Source organism: Chaetodon auriga, chromosome 21 (genome assembly GCF_051107435.1).
Source record: "Chaetodon auriga isolate fChaAug3 chromosome 21, fChaAug3.hap1, whole genome shotgun sequence".
Classification (NCBI taxonomy): domain Eukaryota; kingdom Metazoa; phylum Chordata; class Actinopteri; order Chaetodontiformes; family Chaetodontidae; genus Chaetodon; species Chaetodon auriga.
In genome coordinates, this window is record NC_135094.1 from 1902967 (window position 1) to 1925737 (window position 22771).

Sequence of the window (22771 nt, forward strand, 5' to 3'; positions counted from 1 at the left end):
GGATTCGGATCTAAAATTCTGCTTTTAATCACATTTGGGAAAAAATATCTTATTTGTTATAAATTGGTACTGCAGAGATCTGTTGGAGTACTACAGTTAAGCTTCTCATCCTTTATAAACTGAGCAGAGAAGGATCCAAACATAACTTCTGCGCTTTGAATCTTTTTCCAGACTAAAACAATATTTTTTTCTTCTGCAAAAGAAACAAGACTTTTTCATTACAATTGCAGAGAAAAACACTGTCTTCAGCTAAAAAAAAAATCCCTCATTTTCAAGACCTGTGATTTTTTTTCTTGGAGTAGAGCGCGTAAAAACGCACGGCGGCTCCATGGCGCACATGTGCAGGCAGATCACCGGCAGCGCGGCGAGCTGTGCGGGCTGGGTCGGGATCATCGTCGCCACGGCCACCAACGACTGGGTCCGGACCTGCGACTACACCGTGGCCACCTGCGTCCGCATGGACGAGCTGGGCTCCCGGGGACTCTGGGCTGAGTGCGTCATCTCCCCGGCGCTTTATCACTGCGTGGCCCTCAACCAGATCCTCGCCCTGCCCGGTGAGCGGGGGGGGGGGGGGGGGGGGGGGGGGGGGGATAGATTAGTAATTATTATATCACACATAACTGAAGGTATTGTTTAAAATACAGATTAATGTGTACGAAAAGATCTTAAGTGTGTGTGTGTGTGTGTGTGTGTGTGTGTGTGTGTGTGTATGTGTGTGTGAGAGAGAGAGAGACACTGAAAACACTGGAATTTACGTTAATTTTTGTCACGTTTACACTGATGTAGAGCATTTGGAGAGAGAAAAACTTGTTGTGTGTCCTTTAATGGCTTGTTTTATACCAAAAACTGATTTCTGCCGTAACGACACACACCCTGATGGACGTTCATCCCAGGCACGAGGAGAGAAACCACAGCATGAAAACATCCACAAAGAATTTTAAATCCAATTTTAAAAAGCCTCAAACACTTAAAAAGAAGAGATTTTGTCTGTGTGTGTGTGTGTGTGTGTGTGTGTGTGTGTGTGTGTGTGTGTGTGTGTGTGTGTGCGTGCGTGCGTGCGTGCGCCCGCCCATTCCTCTATCTGCCAGAGGTGAGCAAACACATGCTTCAGATATAAAACGTCTCTCTCGCTCTCTCACGCGCTCTCAGCCTACGTCCAGACGTCTCGTGCGCTGATGATCTGCGCGTGCCTGCTGGGTCTCCCCGGGATGCTGCTCGTGCTCATGTCGATGCCCTGCGTCAGGCTGCAGAACGACACCTCCACCGTCAAGCAGCGCCGCGCCCGGGTGGGCGGCGTCCTCTTCATGCTCATGGGTGAGGAGACCCCCCCCACACACACACACACACACACACGCACACACACACACACACACACACACACACACACACACACACTCATACACATATATTGATACCTGTTGACAGGTTCAGACTCAGAAAACACATGACATACAATTTCAAGTGATAATTGGCAAAAATGATTGAATTTGTTTTATTTTTTCAAAATCTGGAAGTCTTTAAAACTGTCAGAAGACAGTAGTTTTGGTGTTAGAGGACAGTAGTTTTGGTTTTAGAGGACAGTAGTTTTGGTTTTAGAGGACAGTAGTTTTGGTCTTAGAGGACACTAGTTTTGGTCTTAGAGGACACTAGTTTTGGTCTTAGAGGACAGTAGTTTTGGTCTTAGAGGACAGTAGTTTTGGTCTTAGAGGACACTAGTTTTAGGATCCACAGCACTGGGATCTTTCCCAGCTGTTGCAGGAGGGAGGAGGCTGGAAGGAGGGTCAGGGTCTGTCAGACAAGGCCTCATCCGGACCGGGTTCCTCTGTCAGACCGGCCTGCTTCCTGTGGGAAGAGACAGGTAGTTCCTGTGGACAGCCTGAGGGACGGACAGTCAGACAGGGACAAACAAAGTTCAGAAACTCATGAAGCAGTGCTTCAGGTACTGAATCCATGTCCAGATGTTACTTCATGTTTATTTTTCTTCCTCTGGTTCTCTGGTTGTCTTTAAAGATGGCGTCTCCTCAGTGATGTCTCTGTCCTCATGTCTTTTCCAGCCATGTGTGGCATCATATCGACCGTCTGGTTCCCCATCGGCGCTCACCAGGAGGAGGGTCTGATGTCGTTCGGCTTCTCCCTGTACGCCGGCTGGGTGGGCTCCGCTCTCTGCCTCCTGGGCGGCTCCGTCATCTTGTGCTGCCATGGCACCGACCCCGGGACCCCGCGCAGGGAGAACAGCTTCTACTACTCCAGGCAGGGGGGCACCGCCACGCCGCTGGACCCCCCCGCCAACCACGCCAAGAGCGCCCGAGTGTGAAGATGTGGCTCACAGACGGCAGATCCTCATCATCAAGCTCAGGGCCTGCAAAGCTCGGCGGGTCCACGCAGTCTCTGAGGCCTCCTCTGTTCCTCTGTTCCTCAGGTGATCTCATTACAAGCAGGTCTCCAACACTTCTCATAATCTTTCATTTTGTGTTGCTGTCAGACTGAAATTTGGTGACGTTCTGCACTAAAATCCTTTCAAACAAATAGAATCAGAGAAAAAAGTGCATCTGTGCAGGCCAAAGATTGTTTTTCTCAAGTGTAAAAAACCTGTTCATCAACCTTTGATGACAAACCAAACAACATATTAAGAGCGTTTACAGCCTGTACGGTGGAAATGAAGGCAGTGATCACGTTCTGCAGGTTCTGCAGTCATGATACGGACTAAATGATGTTTTTTATCTTATTAAATGTGCTTTTCTGAGGTGGTGAACCGGCTCGGTCGCGCCGGCTGTTGACGAAGCCTCTTTGTTTTTATACGGCTTGAATATAGCAAACTTTAATGTTTTTTAAATAGCATGAACGCTTTTCCAAAATATGACCTGAAGAACAGAGAATTCAGCTTTTTGTTGAACAAAGACTGAGATCAGGTTGTTTTATGTACCAACGATTTTAGTCTTCATACTCACAGCATAACCAACGTGTATCAACTGTGTATCTGTATTGTACGTTTTCTGGCTGGTGCTACAAATAATAAAAGTTTCTAAATAATTAAAAGTCTCCGAGTAAATCATTTCACCCAAACTCAGACATTTATTCCTGCGACACAAAAAAAACAGTCACTGTAAACACCATTCACACAAACAAGAAGAACAAACACAAACGTTACTTTCAGGGCTTCAGAGGAAGCAGAGACGAAAGACACTGAAATCTCTGATTTTCAAAATAAAATGCGAGCTGGGTCAGTGAGTTGGTTCGTGAACTGTGAGTTGTAACTAATTTGTATTCTGGTGACAGCCGTCGTCTCATTGGTTAAGACAAACCTCAGTGGGCGGAACCAAAGGACCACATGTTATTGGATAAGTAGCAATGAACAAGCGGTACGGGAAGGACGGCACAAAGACCGCCAGAGCTGTGAATGAACGCCATCACCAGAGAGCCATCGTTTCCTTTCAAGTGTGCCAGTCACCAACAAGCCTCTGGATCCACCAACTGAGGCTGAACCAACCAGAGAGAGTCTCCAGAAGAAACTGGTAGAAGCCTTTCTGCTCCAGGATCTGCTGAGAGGCGAAGCTTCACAAAGACAGACTGAACACATTTTCCTAGATTTGCGCCTGGAAAACATCCAGTGTGAGTGAAAAAAGCTACATGGGATAAACTAGTCCAGCGAAGGATGAAGCTCCTCTTTCATCAGACGCCAGCAGCAAACAGAAACCACATAAAGACTGATAAGAATGCAAAGCTCCACTGGTTCAACAGCAGATCACTTCAGTTTAATGCTGCAACGCTGGCGGCCTTCTGCTGTCCCCTGGATGGATTTCCAAATGGGCCACACACAGACCCAGGAGCTCCAGGATCAGGGGCTCCAGGATCAGGGGCTCCAGAGCCGTGACCTCTGCATAAAGTGACTTTGGAAGTTACTAACACCCTGCTTTGGAACGTCCAAAGTAAGGACATCCTGATCATGTGTGTGTGGTTCCTGACCCTGCTCCGAGTCCTGAGTTGGTAAATATCAGAGTGAAATATTGTGGTGTGACTTTGCTGGTCCTGAAGGTTCTCATGCAGAAGGCACTTTCAGAGTTGTCATAATTTCAGTTTGGAGGAACATGAAACGTTCAGTCCTCCTCTTCACCTGCATCAAAGCCATGATTGGTCCGTCCCCTGGACCTGCTGCCCCTGCTGGCATACTGGCCTCCTGGTCCAGACTGGTACCCACGCTGCTCACCGTCATCCTCATACTGGCTCTGATGCTGCTCTCCATCTTGGTCTTCATACTGGTTCTCCTGCTGGTCCTCGTTCCGCTGCTGGGAGTGATACCCCCTCTCCTCCGGGGCAGACCAGCCCTGGTAGGGTCTCTCGTCCTGCTCCTGGGGGTACAGGTTGTCATCGGCGGAGAAGGTGTCGTCGAGGTGGTCATCGTAGCGCTGGTAGGAGCTGGCGTGCGCCTGCTGCTCCCGGGCGTTCAGCTCCAGCGTGCTGTGCCACACGCCATAACAACCATAGATCAACAAACCTGAGGAAGCACAGACGGTAACGTCAGAGCAGAGCAGCAGGTAGAGGCATCAGCCCATGTGTTCACAAAGTGGTGGACCTCCCTCCATCCTCGCTCATGAACGACTGAGCCTTTCCAGGATGCCCCTTTCATACCCAATCATGATCCTCTCACCGGTTACCAATCAACCCGTTTACCTGTGGAATGTTCCAAACAGGTGTGAACTGTGGATGAACTGTGAGAACAGTGTTGACTTTCCCATCATCAGCTGTACTTTGTGATTAGTGCTGATTAGAAATGTTAGCATGCTAATGCACTGAAGGAATGTGTTGAACATTATCTGTTGGCATTGTCATTGTGAGCACGCTGATGTTAGCATTTAGCTCAAAGCTGCTAGCTTAACTTTGGACTTGCTGAAACGTAAGCGTGACAAACCTTTAACAGCTGTTCGAGCTACCAAAGATATGACAGATGAAAAGATTAAGCTGTGAGGTTTGTGAACGAACGTGTTATCCGAGGTCACAGAGTGAGTTTAACACGGCGTGTACAGACACTCTGGTGGTTTCATGAGCGCCGTGAGAGATGTGCGGCTGATTGATCCATCACATCATTTAGAACAAATGGCAGCATTATGAGTCCTGGAGTCTCGACCTGTGCTGACTGTGCACAAAGCAACAGGAAGAGCTCAAAGAACAGAGGAGCCTTTATGATGGACGCAAACTAAAAATAAGCACCGTGCAGCTCCTGGAGCAACTCAAACCATCTGCCAGGACAGATGTATGGACCCTAAATCCCTAAATCCTCCTCCAGCGGACTTGCCTTTTGAGGGTTGTATTGCAAAGTTATTCCTCTCTCATATGGGAGAAGAAGTTATTGTAAATCACACTGAATCATCACAGACAGCTTGAATTTAAGCCTCGTTATTTAGTATAATTTAAGATATCACCATCATCATCATCATCATCATCTGAGCTTTCTCTCTTATTGTTTACTCATGTATCATATCTGCTTTTTTAACTGATGCTTCTTTTTTGATGCTGTCTTCTTAAATGTCTCTGAGTAAATTAAAATACTTGAAAGAAAGCACAGTAAGTCTATGATGTTTAAACAGGCTTCCTGTTATGTTACTAGTTGACCCTCCCCAGCCGAACTAACCTAAACAAACACTGCAAACACTTTAAGAACAGCCTTGATTACTTCTTCTGTTTTGGTATAATAGTTATAAAGTGTCTGTAATACACAGAAAATAACAGTATTGGAGTTGCCTCCACTTCAATCCATTATTTTCTGTATCGTCACAGCTTGTCGTGCATTATTACTTTATACTGAATCCGTAATGAAGAATGTGTCATCTCACCTATGAAGCACCAGACAGTGAACCTGGCCCAGGTGAGTGGAGACAGTTTGAGCATGAGGTAGCTGTTGACCAGTATGGCCGCCGCAGGGACAAAGGGCACACAGGGCGCCATGTAGGGCAGTCTCCTCCCACTCTCTGGCTGCTGGATAATCAGAATTAAAAGCTTCGCCAATGACCCCGCCATGAGCGTGGCCATGAGGCCTGAAAACACGGCGCTGACACCTGTTCCCTGCTCAACGCCAAAGATGACAGTGGACCAGAGGAGGAAGGATGTGAGGAAGAGGAGGAGGGTGCATCGGGTCACTATGCGGCCTGTGGCAGGGGTGGGCCGGGCGGACGCGTCAGGCATCCCCAGCCTCACCCGCAGGGTGTAGTAGTGACCTCCCAGAAGCCTTTTCAGCAACGAGGCGTGGCCTGTGTGGAAATCAGAGTCATCGCCCTCTCCTTCAGTCCCGCCTGCGTGGTAGGACGACGATCCATCGCCATCTGAGCCTTCGATCAGCATCTGGTCGTCTTTGGTGGGGACGGCCCCGTCGTCCAGGTGCTTCAACCCGTCCACGTCCTGCCCGGAGACGAACTGGTGTGTGTCGGTCTCTTCGTCAGGCTGGTAGCGCAGTAAGAGCACACACACGCTGACCAGAGTGTAGGCCAGCAGGGTGCCGATGGACATCATCTCGATCAGGTCTCTGAGGCTGACCAGCAGGGCAAGGATGGCGGCGAAGCTCCCAGACACCACGCACGCCGCCGCGGGAGTGTGTGTGAGCGCAGACACCTGGGACAAGAACCTGCAGACACGTGAATCTGAGAGTTAGCCAGTGCTCATCCTGACTCTGTGTGTGTGTGTGTGTGTGTGTGTGTGTGTGTGGATCCTGCCTCGTCACCTGAACAGCAGTCCGTCCCGGGACATGGCGTAGATGACTCTGGGCATGGGGAACAGGGAGCCTAACAGAGACACCGTGAGTCCAGCGATGGAGCCCACAGCCACGGTGTACTTCCCCCACAGGAAGCCGTGCACCGCAAACATCTCCATGAGAGGAGCCGAGCCGTCGATCAGGTTGTAGGGGACCATGAGAGTCAGGATCACACTCACCTGTGGAGGGGAAAGGTGGAGGAGGCTGATGGGTGGAGGATATTATCGTTTAACAGCTGCAGGGATCCAGAACTCAAGGCCACACATTCTGAAGACAGCAGGAGAAGATGACAGTGTGATGATGTAATAATGAGTACTCTGTCATAGAGATTGAGGCTGTGTTTGCTTGATTGACAGGTCTACCAGCCAATCACCTGCTGTAAACTGTGGGGGTCTCTCTTTACTCATCCCACCTGAATTCAGCTCAGCCATATTTGTATTTTCTGGCTCCACAGTTCAAAATGACTCCAGAGCGTCACTGTACTGACCGACACGTAGGCGGTGAGGCAGGTGACCAGTGAGGCCGTGATGGCGTAGGGGATGGAGGTGTTTGGGTTTTTCGCCTCCTCTCCTGTCGTTGCGATGATGTCGAAGCCGATGAAGGCGTAGAAGCAAGTGGCTGCGCCCTGCATCACCTGATGAGCGACGAGAGATCATTTATTTCATTTCCGCTCAGTTTGGGAAGAGTGAGACCAACACGAGCACCCACAGTGGTTGAACATCTCACCCCTGACCAGCCGTAGGGCAGGAACTTGCCGCTCTCCCAGTTGCTGGCAGAGAGGAAGAAGAGTCCGGCGATGATCATGAAGACCCAGACCACCAGGTTGATCACGTTGAGGATGTTGTTGAAGCCCACTGAGTTACGCACACCGAGAGCGATGATGGCGGTGACCAGCAGGGCGATAAACAGGGCCAGAAGGTCAGGGTAGGTGTCCTCACCTTTACCTGAAGCCCACAGACAAATACAGAGAGTGAGTACATATGTACGATCAATCTGAGATCATCTCCCAAAACTAAAGAACCTAACTCAACTAAAGAGCATTTTATGCTTTTTAAGTTGGTCTGTAGGTCCACCACTTTGGTCCACACTGAAACATCTTAACAACTAGGAGATGGATCGCCATGAAATTCTGTGCAGACATTTGTATTCCCCAGAGGATGAATCCTCTGTCGTTCTGACATGTTAGCATGTAGATATTCTTCAAATATAGCAAATACAGCATGTTCTGCTCTCAATTTTTCAGCTTTCCTGACAAACATGGGATTCTCATCAGCATCATTAGCATCAGAGTCAGACAACAGTATTTAATTCTTCCCTTCAGACCAAGAACAAACATGTTCTTGGTTTTTCTAAATGTGCAAACGTGAACAAGTGACGTGTGTGCTGTTCGTACTGACCGAGTCCTCTGAGCGTGCCCAGGTGTGTTATCATGTAGTTGCTGATGCTGTGATTGGCCAGTGAGTCGAACATGCTGCTGAGAGCCGACGCCCCCGCCGCTGTGCCAATCAGGTACTCCAGGATCAGGTTCCAGCCAATGAAAAACGCCACGAACTCGCCCACTGTCACGTAGCTGTAGGTGTAGGCCGAGCCGGTGGTCTTGGGGACCCGGACACCAAACTCTGCGTAGCACACGCCTCAAGAAAAAAACACGGAAATAAACAAACACAGTTCAGTGACACAACAGGCGCAGATTCAGTACACACTGATGATCTGTGTTTGTCATTTCCTGTCACGTCAGTTCACTCGCTGTTCAACACTAAATACAGATTCATCCACATTTGAAAATAGTCCCACAAATTGGGTTTGTTTGTAAAAAGAAAAAAAATTGCCAGTGTGCAGCTGAAACTGGATATATCTGATGTCTTCAGTGGGAACCAATGACTTTGGAGTTGAGCGCCACAGACAGGAAGTCAGAAGGCGTTGAGGGACGCACAAACACACTGTTGGTTTTTGTCTTTCGTGGGATTTGTTCACAATAAGAGCAGAACAAAAACAATGTCTCACCTGACAGTATGGACGCCACCGCTGCAATGATAAATGACAGGATGACCCCTGGCCCAGCCATCGCCTTGGCCACCAGCCCGGCGACCACGTACATCCCCGTGCCGACGCAGCTGCCCACCCCGAGCGACACCAGGTCCACGGTGGTCAGGACCTTGGCGAGCCCGACCGGCGACCCCTCCACGAGCTCGGTGAGGTCGTCGGAGCCGTGACCCATGGAGCCCACGGGTTTGGTTCGCAGGAGGCGAGAATACATGTTGAACCAGGCGTCGCCCAGAGACAGGCGGCCCAGCCACGCCGCCATCACTGCACCTGTTGATCACCTGTTGATCACCTGTGAATGAGACTCCTTCTACCGTTTCTCTGTCACTCCCTCTATCATCCTCTCATCCTCCTCTTTCTTGGTTGATAGGTTTGTTCTTCAGGAGCCACAGATCCACATGGAGCTCACAGACTGTGGAGAGCAGAGATGAAGTGGATATATTATTACATTACAGCATTTAAACCATCATGGCTTATTCAAATTATTCACCTTAATCTGAGAACAACAAAAGCACACTAACAACAAATGAAACAAACTCTATACAATAAACATTATTGAAACCATCATTATTTTCAGCTTTTCTATCACCAAATTGATCTGTTTTAATGCTTATAAATCCCAGAAAATCACAAATATCCCCCATAATTTACCAAATTACAATTATCTGCTGTAGCTAGTCACTTGCTGTTTATGGGGACACTGTTTGACACAATGACAGAATAAGAGATTGTACCTTTTGCTTTCATGCTTTGTAGAATAACAAAATTGTGCAGCATTAGAAGCAAGTCAAGTTTAAGGCAAAAGACTAAAAGCTGAATGTCAGGTAAGTGTACCTGTCCAGCCCCGATGATGTGAGCCTGCAGGTGATGATGGGATACCATCAGCTGCTCTCCTCACTCACTAGAGCGAGACTCCCTCTCTGAAACATTAATGAAGACCAAGGATCTACTTTCAGGTTCGACCATGGAAGCTGAACCACATACAGACCTGAACCAGCTCCTCCACACCTGAAACACCTGCTTCACACGTTAATCGAGGCCTGAACTGAGACTAAGCTCTGATCAACATCAACAGGTTGGATTTAAGAGAGTGAAGAGCACAGGCCGTTTCCTACCTGAGGCATGAACAGGCTGGTAAAAGCAGCTAACAAGCAGTTCAAAGAGGCACACCTGAGCACACAGGTAACACACTCACTCGCTGTGTTTTCCGGAGGAAGCGCGGGAGGCGTTTGGTCGGAGTCCACGTCCTCTGCAGAGCTGCAGGAAATGGTGACGAGAGGAGACGGCAGCGTTAATCATTCAGACCTGCCACCATGTGATCAGGCTGATGCATTATTGATCACCTGAGACTGAGCGGGGGGGTGGGGGGGGTGCATGTTGCTGTCATCATTCATTCATAGGAGGGAGGACAGAGCTGCTGCAAAGGTGTGTGTGTAAGTCAGCTTTGTGCTGCCAATGATGACGCTGCTTTACTGTTTGTATGCAGAGCTGGGAACTGACCAGGTGTGTGTGTGTGTGTGTGTGTGTGTGTCTGTGTGTCTGTGTGTGTCTGTGTGTCTGTGTGTTTGTGTGTTTATGGACCAGGTGTGTAATGGAAAGTTGGCTCAGTTTTCTACCAGCAGCAGTCATGTCATCCTCTTCTTCAGGCTGACATGAATCTTAATTTCTAACTGAGTGAAGTTAAAATTAAATAACATGTTCTTCAAAGTTCAGTGTCTCAACTCAAGGTCCACTGACCAGCTGCTTTCCTGGAGCTTTCACCCGAGTCTTCATCAGAGGGTGGAGCTGGCTCATGTGTCATGGAGATGCTGCACTCACAGGCTCTCTCTTCTTTACAGGACGACACTGAACATACACCATTATTATCATTATTATCATTATTATCATTATTATCATGGACATTATTGTTAGAACAAGTCACAAGATTTGTGGGCCCCATCCCAAACTGAGATAACCCTGATGACATCGCTGTGAGATCATCAGGGTCATTCTCTCTGACTCAACAAAGGTCGTCCAGAGCGATGTGCACAGAACAGCTCGTGTCTTCACTGTTTTCACAGGTACTCTGAAAGTTAAAATGGAGGCTGTCCACACTGCACGGCTGGTGGCTGTACGTACAGTGTGCGCTGTACTGCGATCTGCAGGTAATCTGACACACGGGGTCCGATTACCTGCAGACGTGGTGACATGATGGTCCCAAACAGGAGAAACTAGACACGCTAACGCTGTCTACACAAGCTGGTGGTTGGTTTAAAGGGCAGTTTGGGGAGAGACAATGACTCCTTCCACTCGCCCTGAGCTCTCTCTGCAGAAACCTTCAGCAGCAAACACGAGCTGGTTCAACCCGTCTGACTGCCGACGCTGTTCGATAATCAGATCCAGTTTGCAGCACCTGGACCAGCTCTGGCACGAGGAGTTGGACCAGTGTATTCTAGTACATTATTTATCACCAGGCCGGGAAGCAGTCATGATGTACTTGGGCAGCTGGGAACTGATCAGATTTTCTTATTGGTTGATTTTCAACCAAATGTTGTAACATCACCTCATGATCAGTTCATACTAGTTCTGGTCCTGCATCCTGGATCCAGTCCTGGATTCAGGACTGGATGTTCTTGAGTCTAATTCAAGAGACACTCGCAGATCATTTCAGTCATTTGAAGGTGACTTTAGCCTGAAAACAGGTCTCATCGAGGTCTCACATCATCACCTCCTGTCAGACATCTCGGTTTGAGATCTGCATCTCTAGGGGAGCAGAATGAAGCTGACTCCACCCTCCAGCACCACCTTAATTAAAGGAAGAGTCCTGACCTCCACACAGCTTTCATCTGCTTGGAGCCACTTCCTGGAAATGAATCTCATTGTGGTTCTGATGACGGATGCTGTGATCTGGAAAGTACCTGAAAAACCAAACAGTGGTTTACAGCAGCAGCTGGACGGGGGAGGTACGTAAAAACTCGTATCTCTGAGATACTTGTTCCGCTTTGATCACATCTTTTTTTAACAGTTCTTCTTATGGAGTTTTGAATGGACTGATCAGCACAAGACAAATGCAGAAAAAAAGAGAAGATTTTCATCCCACAGGTAGAAAACATCACATTCATGCACCACACTTCCATTAACATCACTGGCCTTGAATCTTCTCATCTGTGTGCTTTAAATGAGGACTGTGAGTCGCTGAGTGTCTGTCTGTCTGTCTGTTTGTCTGTCTGTCAGAAAACACACTGACTGTTTCTTTATGTGCACATTTGAGACGCCACCAGCCGCCGCTGACTGCAGAGCAGCTGAAGGTGGATGCATTCCTGAGGCTACGTGCTTTATATGCAACAGATGAGCTAATGGGAGTGAATCCAGACACACACACACACACACACACACACACACACACACACACACACACACACACACACACACACCGAGCTGCAGCGAAGCATCCTTTTCTGTTTAAGGGAATAAAGGTTTTCGTCTGCAGCCTGAAGCAGTTCATGCAGCACAGCAGTCTGACCTGTGCGAGATTTCAGGATTCCACAATGAAAAATAATTCTTTGCGTCTTCTTCTCCTTCTTTAGTGTTTCTTTCTTTCATTTTTTGTAAAGCTGAAACACGCCTGAAGTTTCTGTCCATGGATTCACAGATAAATATTTTCTGCAAATGTAAACTCTCACTATCTTGTCAGTATTGAACAACTACAGCTCCCATGAGGCTCTGATGGCTAAGACTCATGGGATATGTGGGCAAAGTGAAGACTCATTCTTAAGATGCTAATGAGCATTAGCATTACTTTTGCACTACAGTATTTTTTGCTTTATAACCTGCATATTACACTGATATTGTACAGTTATTGAACAAACTGCCATCAAACACACTGAGTGCACTTTCATTACTGCTGTTTGCCTTGATGAGTCCTGATGAAGCTTTCACGTGTTCCGTTTCTCATGACGGGAAACCAAAAGGATTAAACACAGTGAAAGTTGTCATGTTCAGCAGTCACTTTGGTCTGAGTGACGCCTTTATAAAGACACCACCTGTAGCACCACCTAGCGTGCTTTTAGTGTACTGCTTCACATCCACCTTAGGGTGCATGGACAAACCTCTCCAGTGCAGTCAGGTGCCAATTTATTAGGTACACTGAGGTAAATCTAAAGACTCTTCTGTAATAAATCTGCCTTCATGAATGTTTATGTTCAGTTTATGTTAAACTGATTCAGAGAAATGTTCATTCAACTCTGTGGTGCTGTTGAACTGTGCAGTGTTACGTCGTTTATGTAGCCAACCCTCATTGATATAAATGACCTGGACAAAATAATACAAACACCTGTCAGTACTGCAATACCTTAAATTCCCCAGTCAGACCTTGACATGCAAACTGGCAGTGAAATTAGGTAAGATTATTTTTCTTAAAATGATCTAATAAAAACAGCCGTATTCTTATTGCATCGCCCTGTAAATTTGTCTTTGGAAACCTTTTGATTGTGTGGCGTTTCAGGGATTTTTAAAAGATAAAAACACCATCCTTACCTCATCGCCTTGACGGCAATGCAGGTTTTTTCAAGGAATTTCATTCACCAACTGATGTATTTGTGCCAGTCGCTCGGCGTGTGAACCACCACACCATGTGGGAGTCGACACTCCCGTCGCGCGTTGCTGTGTGCAGACAATAAAAACACAGGACACAAATGTTCTTTTTCCACATTTATTCTGCTGTCGTGCTCCAGTCGCTGGCACACAGGCAGCTGTTCACTCGTCTGCCTCCGACTCCTCGTCGTCCTGACTGATCTGGAAGTATCGCAGCTCGTACGTCTCCTTGTCGGAGGCCACCACTCTCAGCCAGTCACGGAGGTTGTTCTTCTTCAGGTACTTCTTTGTGAGGTACTTCAGATACCTGGTGGAGGGAGGTGGAGGTCGTTGAGTCCCAGAAATGTCAAAATGCAATAAAATCTATTATCCTCTGTAATAACTTGTTGTTGCAGGCACCAGCAGTGTTTTGATTTGAGTAATTATTGTTCACTGAGGTTTCATTATAATCATGATTGTCAAGTGAAACTTTGGCCTTCAGTTCAAGAGCTGCAGCTCATCTCATCTCACCTTTTGGAGAACTGTTTCTCAGACGTGACGTTGATCTTGTTCTTCATGCGGCCGACCTGGACGGTGTTACCCAGATTCCCTGTCTTTCCGTTGACCTTTATCCTCTCTTTGAGAAAGATTTCCTGTTGGACAGAGCACAGTGATGCACTAGGGAAGGGAACCCTAGTCAATCAGGAGCTAGGGAAGGGGGCCCTAGTCCAGACACTGGGTTAGCTGCTTGCAAAGATCACTACATGAACCCTTTCATGGTCTGATTTAGGTGTAGAATAAGGTGTTAAATAATAATTAAGTATAGCTGCATAAAAAATCTGCCTCAGTTCAAACGACAGTAAAACGCAGCAAGACTTACAAAGTTTGCAGAGTCCAGGATGCCATCCTCCACAGGGTGGGTCAGGTCCAAGGTGAACTTCCATGTAGCTCCCTTTTTGGCCTTCTTGCCAACAGCTGGCCTCCTCTGTTTGATCTGTGAGGTACAACAAAACTTCAGGTGAGCAGCAGCACACATCTCATCTGTTGCTCATTACTCCAACTTTTACTGGTCGGCTGCCTTTTATGTAATTCCAGTCAGAGTGCTTACTTGAGTTTTGCCAGGCACGAGTTCAATTTTCACTGGTTTTCAATATATAAAAACATTATCAGGTCCCTAATCTCAACCAACACACTGCATGTTAGTGCACCAAATTCTTCATCACAAAGTAAACCTTTCAAATAGAGTCCTTAAGAGATTATGATATTACCATACTTCTACTCCTGAACACAATTAGATAATAGCACCTTATATAAAAGTTACTGAGGCATAAAAAAAAACCTAGCAGAAATTTATGAAATTCACTCTAAAAGACATTTTGTTCAATTCAAGATGTAAAAACTGACTAGTACTATGAAAATGGTCTTTGTCAGTATAACAGCCAGAGGTGGCTGGTGGGGTTGTAAAATTCTGGAATATTTAAGGCGGAATCTTTCCATTGGAATTAACAGAAATGTATGGGAATTAAACGGGCTTAAAGTGGAACTAAAGGGGTCATCTGGTCAGCCTATAGGCTATATATACACCATGTCATATACAGACAGACACAGACTTAAGACAAATAACTAAAAATCCTCATAACAACGTTTTAAACTTTATTGAGTTGACTCGTTTAACAAGGATGAATGGCAATAGATTAAAACTTCTCAATCAGCACGCACAGTCGAGCTACATCCAACATGGTGACAGCTAGCTAGTCATGTAGTTGTAAAACTGATGGTTTGACTTCTAATACACGATAAACTATACGAATAGCTAATATCTATGTTGTGCCGAGCTGACTAGTAGGCCTTAGATTACACGTAGACTGACGGTATGCATCAAGGTTACCAGATACAATGAGAAAAAATACCAATGCGAAAGAAATCATAATTTATTCTACGGACACAGGCCTCCTCTCGTAGACTGATGAATGGAACACGTGTAAGCTAACGTCAAGACTACGAGAAGCTAATGCTAACTCTGCTAGCTTACTGGTTTCCTTCCCTCTAAAACCCTTCGTGGTTTAAAGCATAGCTATCATCAAAGCTTTACTTTAGTTTACTTTATTCTGACTAGAAGCAGTAAAAACGGCAAACAGATTAACGACAAATTGCGAACATTACGGAGGAGCTGGCTGAGCTTACCGGCGCCATGTTTAAGAGTCGGACGGGAAAGAGAGAACCGGAACTGACGCAGCAGTGACGTAGTTTGTGCCGCGTGGAACGCCCTTACCAAATATGGCGAAGGCAGCAGAAATAAACATTTCCACACACGGACCTGGGAAATGCCTCGATTAACGCCCAGTGAGGAGGTCATCAGCTCCCAGCAGAGGTCCTGACCGTGAATCGTGTCTGTCAGCTTCATTTTAAACCGCAATTTCGACACTAACATTTAGATTTCACCACATTTTGTCTGAAAGTTTGCAACTTTACAGGTAAAGTTCTGCCTGTTGTTTCAGCATATCTGTGTCAGATGATTCAAGTCCAAAGGTCAAGCACAGCCCAAACACACCCTGATAATAAACCTGCTGAGCCTGGTCAACCATTGACAGCCTCTTCACACATACCTCCATCATCCCGGCCTCGGCCCTGCTCATTCAGCTGCACTAGCATGAACTTTGAGGAAATAAAATCCAACCTGATGAGTCAGACAAACCGTGACTCGTCAGCTGGGTGGACTGAAAGGAAAAAAAAACAAAGTGTGCCTCCTTCTTTCCATTGTGGTGCCACTTGTGAGTCAGTGTGCAGACAGGAACAAGGGATGGTAGCCATCACAGCAGGGACGAGCCTGTCTGCTGCCATGACTTCACGTCAGATAAACAACAGGAGTTTCAAAGTGACCATAAACAACAACACATTCACCCTGAAACCGTTTCTGTATTTCTAAAAAACTAAGTTTGCCTTGAGCTTCTTGTTGGTTTTTTCTACCTACTTCACACCCACACACTCAGACATTTGTAATCCGATTCGTTTGTCTTCTAAACACTCTTACACATTATCAAACGTTTCTCAGATGAGTCACGTCACTCCCTGGCTGTGATCACGCGGCTTGCCTTAAGCAAATTCAACGTGTGGCAGCCGAGCAGCTCTGCTTCGACAGATTTCGACATCTCGTTCAGTGTGTTGGACTGTTTGGTGTCTGTGGAGCTGAGTGTCATTGAACCGTAAAGACAGATGTTTTCCCCCAAACACACGCTGAAGTTCAGGTGTCACCTCACAGAACGATTTGCTTTGCAGTGTTGAGTTTGGACTCCAGTGTGTCAACAGTTCAATCACAACACCTCACATTACGTACGTTAAACTTCTGACAGTTCGAATGTCATTGACACCTCAAGTGAAAATCTAAAAGCATGTTTGTTTTGAGTATTTCAGTACTTAAAATGGAAGACTTACTTTTAAAAGGGTAGAAAATTAGTACAGCTTACAAAGGCAGGTGGTGTAGACTCATTTCATGGTCAGTGCTGCTTGTTTTGCGCCTTTATCAGGACATCTGCAGATACACCGGCCCAAAAATTTTAAGTGTGTAGCTACAAAATGCAACATTTTGGGGACTTTAGTTTTTTTTTTGTTAGGATTTCAGCACTTCATCCACAGCTGTGCTTCAGTGCTGCACCACCACCTTCATATCCAGACATAACCTTTAAAATTACTGGATGAATCAGAGACAGAAAACCAGACAATCGTTTGCAGTTTTTGTCCATTTGTTACATCGTTTTATTTTTGCCATCTCCAGTCAGGTGACAAAGGCCTCGAGTGAACAAAAAGTTTGCAACTCTACCACCCTCCCCAACCCGATCGAGTCCCTCAAAAGAAACACACGCCTCACTGCAAACCGCCTCCCACATTTCGGAGGCCCACACCGCTACACACTCATGCCTCTCAAAACAAGATATAACACTCCTTTTGTATTTGGGGATGACCGAGGCAGCGGGTGAGCCCCGGACTGCCCCGGTGGACCAGAGGTGTGAGTGCACAGGACCCTCACGCCCCTCAAACTTCTACACAGACAAGAGACTGGCATCATGAGGGGAAATCACTGAAGTTTGTTTCTGTACTTCTTGGGGGGAGAAAAAAAAAAAATCTCTTTTCTTGGTTTTAGAGCTTTGACATGCTGGGGTGGACCTGAAGTGCTCTGAAGTGCTAGCCACCACCATTCCCAGCGGTTAGGAGAAAAACGGACCTTGTCGCACCCAATCCACTCAGGAACCAGAGCAAAGGCCATGCTGGAAAGCGGTATGGCTGCAAGAGGGACGACCTAAACCAGAATTTAGTATCTACAGGGGCAACCCTCCCTCCCACTGCTTTAACAACTCAAAAACTGCCCCCCATTCCCTTCCCTCTAAAAGGCTTTAGACCTGCTATATTCAAGAATATAAAAAAATAATCATACAAAAGCTGAATCCCGTTGTTATTTAAACATTCAGGAATGTGAGTGGCAAAACCAACACGTTGAAGGCAAAAATAAGCAGGAATGAGCGACTGATCATTAGTTTTGAAGTTGTTTTATATAAAGTAGATTTGTTGCCAAACAAAACCTCAGCGATCAGGCAGAGGACCACGCAGCGAGCTGCGGTGGAGCCTTCCCAACAGCAATGGAAAAGAGAAACGAAAAGGGGAGGGGGGAAAAGATCAATGATGAGAGAAATCACAACAGAATGATTGAGGTTGTCTGTGAAGGCCGACGCTTTGGTGACAGAACCAATGAGAATGCAAGAGACTGGTTGTGGGTGGTGCTTGTTGCCTGGGCAGCAAAGTCCGTCTCCCTATTTGTTGGCCAAGACCTTGGTAGCGACAGCACATTCCTCCCCCATGGCAGAAATGACGGTGACCTGTGGAGAGCACAACATGTTCGAGTCAATCATCTGAAACTTTACACATGCAGCTCACGCTCCTCGCATTTTCCCAGCGCGACAACTTCCTGCTCTACTTCAGGACTGAATCCTACCTGCTTTCAGCATTGAAAATTAAAAACGTCACATATATAAAACACATGGCCGACGCTTGTGTGCTCCATCAGGACGGCTCCTGCTCTCACTGCTGCTGACAGTGTCAAGAATTTGCCTCGTCGTCATTTACATCTTTCAGTTTCTGGTGTCAGGCGTCGTCCTGCCACTAAAACATGATTCGAGACGCTTACAGCCCAGCGACCACACAGATCCATTAACTCTCTTCTGGCCTTCAAACTTAATGTTGTGCAGCGGTTCATCTGCATCTAATAACCCCAGAGCTTTGACACTTACCACGAATTCATCTCCCGCTTCAAACTTTGCCTCAATTTCCTTGCCGACTTCGCTGTCTGGGACACGCAGGTCCTCCCTGATGTCACCGTTGTCACTCATCAAGGACATGTAGTTTTCATTGATGTTAACCAACTGGAAGGCGAGGACACATTAGAAAACAGCGATGAGCTTCACATGAACTGCAAACCAAAACCACCGTTTATAGTTTTAAAAAGGACCAATTAAAAAACGGCTATTCCATTTTTATTTGTTTATTTGCACGGAGCAAATCCAGGTTCAATCATTTTAACATCATTACTGTGTTCTCACAAATGTCAAAGCGATAACTCCAATAAAATGTCACACAGCATATACCACACGTCCCAATTTGTTTTCTCTGACATGAACTATTGGTCAGCTGTTTAAATTTCTTATATTGCCTTGTTGATGTTGTAGTGATGCTCAGAGGTGGACGGAAAAACTTGATTACAAGCAGAATTATTGTATTCTCACAGCCATTCTGACATGAGAACATTCTGCTCCTGAGCAGCTCAATTTAATTAAACTTATATGTTGACTAGAAAACATCCCCATGATCAAACTAAGTGGCACATTTCCGCAGGTCATAAATTATTCGAGCAGCCTGCAGCTCCTGAGATGCAGCCTGACCAGAGTTGAACTTCATGCAGAAGAAAAGCTGACAGAAGACGGCGGCCACACGTTCGAATGGAGTTTTGCCTCCTTTGCTGAACTGCTGTGACCCTTGTGTGAGTTCCAGAGATGTCTGGACCTGCGTACCTGGTAGTCTATCCTCTTGATGGAGGGAACATCCATGTTGTGGGTGGAGGGGCACATATCTTCATGCTTCTTGTTGGTGAAGATGTCGATACCAACCAGGTTAACCTACACAGGAAGATTTTATCATTTAGTGACGTATGTGTTTAAAGACACCTGCCAGACAAAACAGAGTTTATGAGAGCAGCACACAAACAAAATGACATCATGCAAAACTGTAAACCTCCCCCCACCTTTGAATTTACAACAGTTTATCAGTTCATTTAGCAGGGAAGTGCACATTAATGCACACTGCTGGAAATGTGCCAGTCAGCTACGAGGCTATTTTTCACCTGCAGTCCCAGGATAGGTTATGAACCCTGACGTGACCAATAAAAATACCACGGTGACTTTTAAAACAGACAGACAGAATCTTAATATTTCCCACACAGGGGCAAAGTACATGTGGGAGCACCCTGGTGTTTGAAGAAAAAGATAAGGAGACCGCATTACTAACGCAGCACATTAGGCAGCTTGGATCAGACTGGTCTGAAATCTGAGATCCTCCAACCCAAGCTGAGCCTCTGGCCTCTGCCAAGCACACCTTTGACACTGGTTGAGTTTTTTCTTTCCAAACTCCATTTAAAAACACTTACAGCTGCTGTTTGAGGGGCTACATAACCGTGGTTTAAAGAGAATTTTACCTTGGCATGTCCGTGCTTGCCGGTCTTGGAAGTAGACATCTCCACAATTTTGCATGGACGTCCCTTCAGCACCACATACCCGTTCTTACGCAGGGCAGAGCACTGCATGGGGTAAGTGGCGGAGGCGCCAGACTCGCCAGTCTGGAAGTCAAGATCGGGATCTGCCATGGTGCGATGGGTCAGGGGCGCTGTAAAAGATCTTTACACATCATTTACCTTACTATCAAACCCTGAACATATTCACATGTACTCTCATTACAGGGTTAATACTTCATAACTGATGCATCCAAATTTAGCCATGACATGACAAAAAATACCATCCAGCACTGTAAACATACAGTGTCCTGTTTAAGCAGCTAGCTGAACATTTTTTAATAATGGAACCACTTTCAAGCTGTTTGTAAGATTTACATCCACAGTAGAAATGAGTGGATATGGACTGTCCTTTTACAGGGCGAGAAGGGCCAAACTACTTCTGTTTTCATGGGAGTCGCTGACAATCAGAAACATTTAGCCAGCTTTAATTTGACTTCAGAGATAAAGTTTTATGGTGTTGATATGTGTCATTATCAAAGGTAGCTTCACATTTCTACTCTAACTAGTGTTCACAGATGAACAGCATGAATGTTGTGACAATTAATCCCATTTAAAAACTAAATTAATTTTCATATACTGTAATTAAAATCTTGAGGAAGATGTACCAAAAAAAATTAAAATAAATAAATAAAACACCATTAAGATCTGTCCAAAATACCCCAATCTGAGGATTTTTGCTTTAGGTTTAAGTGATCACGGTGATCAAAGATCTGTCTACTGGTCTAATGTGGCCAAATCGTTATTTTATATATAAAAATATATTAATATGACTCTTGACTTTCACAGCAGTCGTTTTCTCTTATTGCTTTGTTTTGACGGTCGTGCTATCTCCCTGTATGTTACAATGTACTTGGTTAGAAAACGGTTCCTGATTTTCAGCGAGTTAAATTCCAGTTTATCGGGCCTGTCTCTGGTTCATGCCCGGAGCCACTGCAGCCTTTTCAGGGCCCGAATCTGCGGTTCGAGCGCTGCCTGCCTAATCGATTCGGCGTCATGTCGGAAAACGTCGCACTCTGGTGATCTGACCCGCAGATTAAATTCAGCTCGTTCTCAATAAAGTCAGACGACGAACGTAACGTTACGAAAAGTGGAAGCACGGTCGACTTAGCTCGGCTCAACACGAGGGTGGCCGGCTACGCCACTTTCAACACCACCGCTAGTTTCTTATGTTAGCAAACAGCAACTTCAATTGAACTTCGTAACTCATCAAAATTAACATCGGCTAATTAGCTAACAACAGCCAACAATGTTTTTCGAATGTAAATATCAACTCTTCCGGGGACCAAAAGGGATAATTTTAGTGATTTTTCCATTAATACATCAGCTAGCGCAAGCTGTAATAAGTTAGCGTTAACGTTAGCCGGCCTCGAGTTTACAAGTGCAACAGCGCCAGATAACGGTACAAACCCCACTAACAATGACGCTACGTATGCCAACATGAGCTGATGTTATCTTAGCCTTTCAGTTTTTAACAGTCTGTGTTTATTTCACTGATATTAGCATTATTAGGATACCCTTTAGGTTTGCTTAGGGTTATTAATTAGTTAACATGCGCCACTGTTTCGCAAACAGCGAACAGTTATCCGGCTGTTAGCTAATGCGATGCTAACAGCGGCTAGTCACGCTAGCCGTCCATTCAGCTCCGTCCAAATAAAAGCAGCGATTGACGCTCGGTCGACAGCGGCTGGCCTGTGGGCTCTTCTGCTTATATCACCAAAATCAGAGGGCCGAATGAACATCCATCATATTCTCAACGCGTACCACAAAAGCTGATATTAGAATAAAGGATGACAAGCGACTTCCACCGACCGCGCCGCCGAAGGCCGCATGTCCCTTTGATTAAACCTGGTAATGTTAGCTGAACACGGGCACCCACACCCTGCCCTGCGACGGTCCACATCCAGCGGGAAATTAAATAACTACTTCCACAGCTTCTCAAACCAACACACACCTGCTTTAGTACTTCCGAATCGGTTATCAGTTCACTTAAAAATCCGCTAACTTCTCCGTTTATCCCCCCCAAGGCAGAAACACGCGCCATGCCACACTTACCTTCCAAGAAAAAGAGGACCGAGAGTGCGCACGCGCGGCCAACTTTACCGCAGCATCCGTAGAGGAAGAGGGGAGGGGGGCGTTTATGTGTTCCGGTCGGAGCCCGGCAGAAAGGGATGCCAGGTCTGAGACGGGCAGACATGGCAACCCGTCGGGTCAAGTCGTTCTCAGGCACGGAGGGAGGCAGGACGCGTCCTTAGGGACCCAAGAGGAGATGGGCCACTACCCCACCATCACCGCCATTGAAACTTATAAAGTACTCAGATTCTTTTTCCAAGTCAAAGTGTCTATGCCACAGCAAAAAAATGTCTTTAAAATATAAAAAATAAGCAGCAGAACGTCCCTGCCAGTGTAAATTATATAATAGGGCACAACTGTCCATTAATCTGCAGACCATTTTGTTCCCAGAGTCCTTGATGATCTCAAAAATGTCTTCTCACAACAGCCCAAAACTCCAAAATACTCAGAATAACTGCTAATTTTTTTTTTTCAATCAGCTACTCGATTAATACTGATTAATATTAATACTTATGGATCAATAGGATTATAAGCAG

The 22771-nt window shown here is 46.1% G+C and overlaps 4 protein-coding genes across 7 annotated transcripts; 1 reads left to right on the forward strand and 3 right to left on the reverse strand.

The window, feature by feature from the left end:
• The first annotated feature begins 94 nt into the window (after nt 1-94).
• Nucleotides 95-2796, forward strand: cldn11b (claudin 11b). Its single transcript, XM_076761750.1, has 3 exons — nt 95-554; nt 1150-1314; nt 2055-2796. Exons 1-3 carry the CDS (start codon nt 329-331, stop codon nt 2312-2314), a joined length of 651 nt encoding a protein of 216 aa, XP_076617865.1. The 5' UTR covers nt 95-328; the 3' UTR covers nt 2315-2796.
• A 1298-nt stretch (nt 2797-4094) lies between these two features.
• Nucleotides 4095-9044, reverse strand: slc7a14b (solute carrier family 7 member 14b). The gene is made up of 7 exons (XM_076761636.1): nt 8744-9044; nt 8137-8373; nt 7466-7683; nt 7227-7373; nt 6710-6918; nt 5829-6613; nt 4095-4492 (listed from the first exon to the last, which is right to left on the reverse strand). Exons 1-7 carry the CDS (start codon nt 9042-9044, stop codon nt 4095-4097), a joined length of 2295 nt encoding a protein of 764 aa, XP_076617751.1.
• Nucleotides 9045-13458: 4414 nt separating this feature from the next.
• rpl22l1 (ribosomal protein L22-like 1) lies at nt 13459-15546 on the reverse strand. The gene is made up of 4 exons (XM_076761349.1): nt 15518-15546; nt 14214-14327; nt 13865-13986; nt 13459-13661 (listed from the first exon to the last, which is right to left on the reverse strand). The coding sequence occupies exons 1-4, from the start codon at nt 15524-15526 to the stop codon at nt 13517-13519; spliced, it is 390 nt and encodes a 129-aa protein (XP_076617464.1). The 5' UTR covers nt 15527-15546; the 3' UTR covers nt 13459-13516.
• A 1509-nt stretch (nt 15547-17055) lies between these two features.
• eif5a (eukaryotic translation initiation factor 5A) lies at nt 17056-22359 on the reverse strand. 4 transcript variants are annotated; one of them, XM_076761345.1, is made up of 5 exons: nt 22218-22359; nt 20070-20257; nt 19390-19494; nt 18613-18744; nt 17056-18201 (listed from the first exon to the last, which is right to left on the reverse strand). In XM_076761345.1, exons 1-5 carry the CDS (start codon nt 22357-22359, stop codon nt 18136-18138), a joined length of 633 nt encoding a protein of 210 aa, XP_076617460.1. In that variant the 3' UTR covers nt 17056-18135. The 4 variants fall into 4 exon arrangements, with proteins under 4 accessions (XP_076617460.1, XP_076617463.1, XP_076617461.1 ...); XM_076761348.1 differs by having other exon boundaries at nt 20070-20268; nt 22218-22240; XM_076761346.1 differs by having other exon boundaries at nt 22117-22222.
• Between the last annotated feature and the right edge of the window lie 412 nt (nt 22360-22771).